This window comes from Echinops telfairi, unplaced genomic scaffold, assembly GCF_000313985.2.
Source record: "Echinops telfairi isolate 266 unplaced genomic scaffold, ASM31398v2 ScPeMD7_32;HRSCAF=126, whole genome shotgun sequence".
In the NCBI taxonomy this organism is placed as follows: Eukaryota; Metazoa; Chordata; class Mammalia; order Afrosoricida; family Tenrecidae; genus Echinops; species Echinops telfairi.
In genome coordinates, this window is record NW_022103929.1 from 310,127 (window position 1) to 319,373 (window position 9,247).

At 37.7% G+C, this 9,247-nt stretch overlaps 1 protein-coding gene and 1 pseudogene across 2 annotated transcripts in view; one reads left to right on the forward strand and one right to left on the reverse strand.

Moving 5' to 3' along the window:
• Positions 1-1,239: 1,239 nt before the first annotated feature.
• Positions 1,240-2,205, reverse strand: LOC115869651 (annotated as a pseudogene).
• Positions 2,206-3,785: 1,580 nt separating this feature from the next.
• The window catches only part of SCAI (suppressor of cancer cell invasion), a 71,928-nt gene continuing 66,466 nt past the window's right edge, over positions 3,786-9,247 (forward strand). For both annotated transcript variants that reach the window (XM_045290201.1, XM_045290202.1), the window contains exon 1: positions 3,786-3,900. In XM_045290201.1, the coding sequence (XP_045146136.1) occupies positions 3,794-3,900 (107 nt within the window). In that variant the 5' untranslated portion in view covers positions 3,786-3,793. The remainder of the gene's footprint in view (positions 3,901-9,247) is intronic.

Below are 9,247 nucleotides of genomic sequence, written 5' to 3' on the forward strand. Positions count from 1 at the left end.
GAGGTCACATGTAGATCCTTGTAATCAGTTCCCCCTTTCCAACTCACCCTCCCTCCACCCTCCTAGTATCCACAAACTTTTTAAAAGACTCTCTCTTACATGGCGTATTCTTAATTTTACTTTAAGTGTTCTTTAATTTACCTTTAAGGTGCTTTGGTGGCATTTACAGGTAAAATTGCTAACCACAAAGCCAGCAGTTCGAAACCACTAACCTCTCCATGGAAGAAAGATGAGGCTGTCGGCTCCCATAGATTTACAAAATCTTGGAAACTCTGTACAGGGTTGCTATGAGTTGGAATTGATTCTACAGCAGTGGATTTGTATAATGTATACTTATAGTTTGTACATCTTTTTTTTTTTAATAATCTGTCAGTATACTTCATCTGAGTCCATATCTAATCAGATCTTAAATCCCTCCTCACACCAGTTTTAAAACCAAACACAAATCCTGAAAACCACCAAACAAAACAGAAAACAAAAGCAATCCAAACAGACAAGACTAGCCTGGGAGATTATGAGGTCTCCCCAAGAGGGCCAACAAGATGCTAGCAGAGCTAGAGCCTAGGGCGTTTCCGGAGGCCACTTCTCAGACATCCCAGGGTAGTCAGCAGGGCCTACCTTACTTGATAAGGTTTTGGAGAATAATCCAATTTCACCCACAGGTGGTAAGTCTGGCTCTTTTCTACATGTGCATTGGTTGCTCCCCTCCATCCCAGCCTTCACTCCTAAACCCAATCTATTCCTAGCAATGGGGAGATTAAGAAAATAAAAAAAACCTATCCTGGGTTGTAAAAATTCAGAAGGAAAAAAAAAAATTCAGAAGTCAAGATGTTCTAAATTATTCTACACAAGAATGGGGTATTGTGTTATATGAATGTTCTTGCTAACTTAGTGGCTCTGTTGATAAAGTTGCACTGATCAGAAAAGGCCATTCTTTTACATTCAGAGAACTGGTTCTGTGTGTGTTAGAGAATACAAACAGTTGTTTGCAACCTGTCTCCTGTCTTGTTTTAACTGGGTCCCTTAAAGTCACTTTAAATCAATGTTTCACTCAAGTGGTGGAGTAAGATATGATTTTGGATCTTGGGGCTGCAGGCATTCTTAACCAAACTCTCAGGCTTGCTAAGTTGACAATTTACGTACTTGGAACAGTTATTGTGAATACGAGGGTTCTTGCATCAAGTGAATGAGGATTCTAATGGAGGAAAAAAGGTACTTGTCAGTTTGAAAGTCGCAGTTTTATCTTTCTATCATTAGATTAAGAGGAAAATGAAGAATCCACTGGAAGCAGGAAGAAACAAGAGTCTTCTTAAGTCTGGTATTTGATGAGATACTCAGTTTCTGTGCATTTCCATTTTTTTTTTCCCATGGCAGAACATACACCAGATTGGGAACTCACATGCCTGAAGCCAGGTTACTCTTGTGTTCTGCAACTACGTTGCTTGCCGAGCTTTATCCCAGTCTTCCTCGCAAGGAGGCCACTGCCATGTTCTCTCAGCTAGAGTCTCTTGTCCAAGGTTCCTCGTTTGGTTGACAACATCCTGCTCAATGCAACTCTTGTCATCACAGCTTAAGATATGATGACTGATTTCAGCCCGAGGAACCTGGTGGCGAGCTTTGAAGGGACAAGTAGCCAATTTGTTTGCAACATCAGGATGATTCTTTCTGCACTTGATAAGATGATAGAGAACTTGCAGGCCCTGATCTGGTGGTTTTTGTCATAGGGGCATTGTAATAGCTTTTCAGGGTCCAGGGAATTGATGTAAGTTTCTTCCTTGTTGGAGATGAAGGGGCTGAATCCAAGTGCTCAGTCTGGGCAGTCAAGACGTGCTCTCTTAACAAGCACCACAGCCCGACATCAGCCTAGTTTGTACATCTTTGACAGCTGTGAAAAATAAATCTTTTTGTTGTATAGTTTTCTTTGATGAGCATTCTCCTGAGTTCAGAGAAGGAAGATGAGAATATGAGGAGGAGGGAAGAAACATAAGGCCAAGATTGTATACTCTATTATAAAATGCCTTTTTGAAAAAAAAAAGCAAAAGAAAAACAAACAAAAAAATGCCTTTTGGGGCATAATATTTTCAAACTCTGTTTCCCACCGTTAAAATCACCTAGTCCATCAGATGTGACCATTCCAGTGCCATTAGTGTCTTCTATGCATGTTGTAACCTGCTCTCCACCAGCTCTCTCCAGTACTGCCCTCATATTAGCCTGCAGCCCATGACAGCTCTGGGCCTGCTGACAGTTTCCTGCATTGCAACAACAATCACCTGCTTATGTCCGTGTTGGAGAGAAAAATATTCACCAAAATGACTGTACCACATCCCAACTCATATGCCATGTGCCTGACCCTTTTTACTATGCTGCGTATTTCACCTCAATTTCCTTGTGTTGTCCCAGGGACCTATGTCTATGTGTAAATCCAAATTAATTTTTTGTTTAGTATAGGTTCATATTATACATATTGTTCTTTCATAAATACTGCTTTTAAAAAATGACTGATTGATATTGTGTTAGTCCTAGTAGACTAGAGAAAGAAATCCATAGAACCTCATATGTATATAAGAGAGAGTTTTATATAAAGGGTAAACTACATTAAGAAAGCATCCCAACCCAGTCTAGTCCAAGCCCATAAATACAATATTAGCCCATATGTCTGATACCAATCTATAAAGTCCTCTTCAGACTCAAGAAACACATGCAATGAAGCCGAATGCAGGATGGTCACAGGCTAGTGGGTAGAAAGTCTTTGGATCCAGTGGCATTGTAAACATCTCAGTGCTGGCAGGGGTCTCTACATGGCTTCTCTGGCTTCAGAGGTCTGGTTGCATCAGGGTATGTCCATATATGGCTTCTCCAACTCTAGGCACCAGTGTAGTTCCATGTGTCTTGTCAGCTGCAATGTCTCCCAGGAGTGAGCAGAGAGAGATGTGTCTCCCACTCCCAAGGAGGAAAATTCAGGAGTTCCAGGAATTCTTAGAAGAAGGCCATGCCCACACAGAGACCTCATTGGTTATATATTGATTGACAGGCCAGACTCCAACCCGTCACTAGTAATCCTCTCAAATTGACACCAGATTATGTAACTACCACAGGTATATTCAATTACATATGGAACTAGCTTGGATTTAATGAAGTGTCCTTTTTTTTGAATTGTCCTTTTACCATATACCATTCTTGGTATATGTGATTTTTATATCCCTTTAAGGGCCTCCATGTAATTGCTTTATAATCTTTGATAAATCTGTCAGTTAGTGATAAGGTAGAATGCAATGCAGTGGTTGATGTTCTGTAAAATACTTAATTATGTCCCTCTCCCGTGCCTTTAGGTTGTTTTCTGTTTTAAAATATTATGATAATGAAATAATTATCTTTATGGATAGAGGTTTTCTATTTTAATGATCATTTTTCTAGATAGCATTCCAGAGCGCATCAAATATACAAACAGGTCAAAGAGATCAACATTTTAAAATTAACCACACAGAGTGATGCTTGAAACATAATCTGTAGTCAAAAAGAATTTCTGGGATGAAAGCATATTATAAAAATTGCTCTCTGATATGGTTGTACCAAGTTTTTTTCCCCACTAACGTATGAGATTGTGTCTTTTTTCATAACCATATACAAACATTAATTTATGGATTTGATTATAAACAAAATAATTTTTATATTTATTCTGAAAAAAAACTGCTCTCAAAGGGTATGACTAAGATCTGTTTCTCTTTTAATTTTCACCTAATCGGTAAGGGAACATATATTTTCTTACAGGACTGAATTTGCTCTTAAAGAAACCATGTCCTCTGGAGGTGTTGAAGATGACATCCCACAGGGAGAGAGGAAAACCGTGACTGATTTTTGTTACCTCCTCGATAAATCTAAGCAACTCTTCAATGGGTTAAGGTTAGTGTACTCTTCATTGTTTTAAATATTTCTCTAGTTCAGCTTTTTTTGTTGTTGTTATTATTGGTTTGCTGGCTGATAGCAGATAAGTTACCAAAAGTTATGCATAGAATTCTGTAGAATTATTTAAGCTAGGGGAAGGATCATGATCTTTTTCTTTAACATTCTTTTTTCTTAGATGAAATACAATAGCAAAGGAACATAATGTGTATTGCTTCATTCAACAGGATATCTAGAAATAATTTTTTATATATCAGCCTTGGAACCCTATAGGGCAGTGCTTTGAGTTAGAATTACAGTAACTTGACAGTAACTGATCTGTATACACGGGATGATATAGAACTTTTAAAAAGAATTTTGATGGATATATGTGTGTGTATGTGTGTATGACAAATTAACCAAAATTTAAAATTAGTATGTATTATGTAATTAGTTGGGGCTTATCAAAATTTTTATATTATGTTTATTATTTGTATTCCATAGTAACTTTGTCCTTGTGGGAGCTGTTTGCTCTAGTGCTAAGCTTGTTCTCTTTCTTCCAAGGAACTGATTTTTCTCTTAACATGTGGTGTGTCTGTTTTTCTCTGATTGTCTTATAAATGAATTTACTTGTTGAATATTAGTGACTAGAAAACTATCTATTTATTATTTGCTTAGGTATGACACCTTAGTTTCTTTGGTGGACAGAACTTCCAGTGTGTTGATATGTTGGGAGGGTGGAGAGTAGCATAGTTCTCCGTACTACTCTCCCCAATCTCTGTCCAGAGAAGTCCTTTGAGCCTTCAGATGTCTGAATGCACCAGCTCTCAACTTTTAGGTGTCGATACAGTTTTTAAGCATTTCTTTTGAAAGAGACAGATTTCTTTTGGAATAACTAAGAAAAGGCTTTCTGTTTTGTTTATCCCTTCTTGTATTTGTGTTTGTCTGAATAGAAAAGAGGATCATAGTACTTAACTAGTAGAGCACTAGTAGTGGTCTTGGACCAGCGTCAGGACTGCGGAAGGCGGAGGAAGAGGCAATCCAGCTGACATAGCATCAATCAGCTTTTAGCTTTGGGTCGAGCTATTCAGTCCCTTGAGCATTCATTCCATTCTTAGTGCTTATATGTTTGGGAGCTTTCTTTTATGCTTTTTTCTTTCTTCAGGTCATAAACTAGTGATTAAACTTACTGAGGCATAAGATACTTGGCAAAGAAGCACACATGCTGTCAGTGTACAGCTTGGTACTGCTTTACAGACTGATGACATCCTTGTGATTTGTATTCAGTTCAAGAAAGAGACCAAACAGCACCTTAGAAACCCCTTGAATACTCCATCATGTGGACTTTTTAACTCTTTAAGAACAAAATAAAAAGTGCATTAAGGGCTGTAGGTTTTTCCTTTATAATGTCAAGTTGGCATATACTAAATTCCCTCCTACTAATGTAAGTGTGTGTCTTTCCACCTTATATTAAGCTGTTTACCTGAATTGTCAAAGCCATGATGAATATCTTAATGGAGTATTTTTCTTATCTGAGAATGCCTTTTCATAATAAATAGCTCTTTTTTCCCATTTATTGTGAAAAAAAACATAGTTCAAAGAATATGAAATGGATAAAATGAATGGTGTTTTGCCCAGAGTAATTCTTTCATATAGTTATTGTAGTAATGAAATCAACATAATGTTAGAAATAGCTTTGAATACAGTCAGGAAATGATCAAAAGTCTTAGTGCTTGCAGGGTTCTAGTTACCATGGTGACTCAGACTGGAATACTTGGAGGGATTATATAAGGCACCATCTTGAGGCGTGTATTAGAGACACAGCTGTGTCTATCAGTAATATCCATAATTGTGGTGCTGTGCAAAGGAAGAGGCCTCTAAGTCTGTCACTAATTATTTGGCATCAGATGGACAAATACGCAAAGAGAAGCCAAGCTTTGGAGATCATAAAATAGATATTTTCCTGAGTTATACCCCAAAGTGAAATGTAATGGCCTTAAATAAAAATAAACACAGATTACTTTTCATTTTTCTTTTAATATGCAAATGAAGAATGAATGCATTTATAACCCTTCCTTTAAGCCCCCTTGTTCCTAATTCAGGCTTGGACAACAGATAAAAAGTTTTTTCCATTGTCTCCTTCCTTCCCAACCCTCCCTTCCCTTCCCCTCTTCTCTCCTCCTTATTCAGAAAATCAGCATTCTCCTAGAGGCAACTTCTGCACACTGTTAACAGTAAGGCACATACTGTTTCAGAGATTATACCCTAAACAGTTTGTGCAACCTTATGATAGCTGCTTTTTGATATGGTTTACCACGCAGACGCATGGAATTTGCATTTGATACCCCATCAGGTATCTTGATTGCATGGTGGCTACAGGAGTTTATTGTCTCATATTTTCGAAGCTGCTAGTCTGAATTCAGGGTTTCTGCAGTGCCATGTTCTCTCAGGAGGCTCTCAAGAAGGTTCTTTCTTTCTTGCCTTTCCAAGTGTCTGGAAAGGTGTTCCTTGACTTACAGCAGGACATCCTAACTCTCTCTGTGCATGTTCTCTCTCTCTTTCATTTGTCTCTTTTATAGGATACCACTCAGATTGGCTGAAGATCCACCCTCTTCCAGTATGCCATCAGTTTAATTTGACTGATGGTATCGCCAGGGACCCTTTTTCCAAAGAGGGTCACTTTATAGGTACCAGAGATTAGGACTTCAATACAAATTTCTGGGAAACATAACTCAATTTGTAACATACAGTCTAGAGAAGTATTGTCCAACAGAAATGTAATTTGAGCCATAAATATACAGTTTAATTTTTAATATTAATATATCAATTTATTTTAATTAATTTTATTTCAGTATTTTTAAGTATAGAAAAATTATTGTTAAGATAGGTTACATTCTTGTTTTACACCCAGTTTTGGAGATAGAGTGACTATTTTATACTTAACATGTTGATTCATATCAGCCATATGTAGCTAGAGGCTGCTATATTAGCACAGCATATAAGTCTAGAGTTTACTGAAAAATTAGTTCTTTTGACTCTTCCCTTTATTTTCCAATAACCTCAGTTTCTAACTACTGATTTTATAATGTAACATAGATTCTGAAAATAAATCCAAACAAATGTATAGCTTAATTAATTATTATAAAACAAATATCCTTATCACCACTATGCCACCAACAATTAAACTTTGCCAGCTTTCCACATGTTCTCTATGAGCCCTGTCTCATCATAACTGCTCCCCTCCCAATCTACCATTTGGTTAATCACTGGCAATGTTTGGGAAAGAACATGAATGCTTAATTATTTTCGCTTATATTCAAGATATATTTCATATTTCTGGATATTGAATTTTTTCTTTATCAGCCTCTAAAGATGAGCAATTAACTTGTTTTAGTGGTATAATAAACTTTGGGGTTTACGTACATTTGTTGAATTGGAACAAAGATGCCCCTGAAACACAATCCTCTGTGCAAAGTGTGTATAAACGAAGCGATGGCCTCCTTGACCAAAAACCTTATTCAGAAAAGTTGGGTTATTCCTTGGATTGGAGCTTCATTGGCGATGAAGAGCATCCCAAGACCTGGGAAACAGAACTATTGGAAAAGAACTATACTGATGTAGAATCAAAGCCTCGCTTGTTTTTCAGTGCAGTAGAAAGGAAAGACCACTGGACCTAGGATTCAGAAAATCTGAATTTGAATCAGAGATTTACAGCCTACTGCTCATAAGTTCCCAAGGACTCATTTAAGCTCTCTGAGCTACCATGTAATGTGGGTGTTGTTGTTTGTGTGTGTGTGTGTGTGTGTGTGTGTGTGTGTGTACATACATATTTATGTACAACTAGGTATTTTGGCAAAGCTAAGCATTTAAGGACCAGACTGAGGAAAGAGAAGACTTTGAATGTGATCATAAGAACAAAACTTAATTCTCAAGAATTACAAGGGGGAGAGTAGTGGACAGTGTCATGACATAGCTAGGACTGATCAGGGGAGGAATGAGTTTGAATTTCAGCTGTGGAAAATCACCAACAATCTCCATTGAATACATTTTAGGAAGTATGGTGAGTTTACAAAAACTTGAAAGACATTTCCTAAGTTTAGACACATCAAAAATATATTTGAAACGTCTCCGAGAATCAGGTTTACTTGCTTGTACTGCATTTCTTCCTTGCCATCCAGATTTTAATTGGTAAGAATTGAAGATTAATACAAAAAAGAGACTAGTATTGTATTTCCCTTTTTTTAAGCCTTGGAAACAGATTAAAAACAGCCAATTTATAAAATAGATGCCATGGCAAAGTGTGAAATATAAGTCACTTAACTTAGGGGGTAATTCACAGAGCCCCATTTAACTTAATGCTATGGACCATTAATTTCCCATCTCTACTGACAGTAATAATGACCAAATGACATATTCAGAGTTTAAAATCATTGTCAAAATTTTGAATAGTAGAGAAATTTGTTGAATACTCTTTACAAAATACCATAGTTCATTTTATCTCATTACAAAAAGAATAAACATGGGGCTTAACCTTTAGCAAATTAAAAAAAAAATCATTAACTCCCATCTTGAAAAAAGACTTGCCCAGCAAGCCTTGAGGACAATATTCCCGCTCAGAGCAGCCAATCCACAGAGAGGACCATTTGGCCGGCCCCACTATGAGACACGACATCCCTCACTGACCCACAGCCCTACAGGGGACAACACTGGAGACACAGTGTGTGAATTCCGCCCAATCTGATCCCACCACACTGAGGCAAAACACTAAGGGTGTGCAACAGAAAAGCAAGGGGAACAGAGCAATGAAGTCCCCAGGGAATACCAAAAATAGACTTTGGGGCCAGGGATCAACTGGAACACTCCTAAAGGCCAACAAACAGTCCTTGAATTGTTTGTTGTTCTGTTGTTATTTTTTGATCATTGGTTCTTTGTTGTTTTCTTTTCTTTTGTTGCTTGGTTTTGCGCTGTCTTGTTTTTGTGCATGTTATTATCGCCGCAGGTCTGTAAATAAGATAGGCTGGATGAAAAATCTGGAGGACAAAACAACGAACTGACAGTTCTGGGGAGACATGCGAGAGGGGAAGGTGGGGGCAAAGGAAGTGGTGTTTGCAAACCCAGGGACAAGGGAACAAGTGATCCAAATCGGTGGTGAGGAGGGTGTAGGAGGCCTGGTAGGGCGTGATCAAGGGTAATCTAACCAAGAGGAATTACTGTTACCCAAATGAAAGCTGAGCATAGTGTGGGACAAGAGGAAAGTAAAAGGAAATAGAGGAAAGAGCTAGGAGGCAAAGGGCATTTATAAAGGTCTAAATAGAGGGATGTACATATGTAAATATATTTATATATGAGGATGGGGAAATAGATCTAT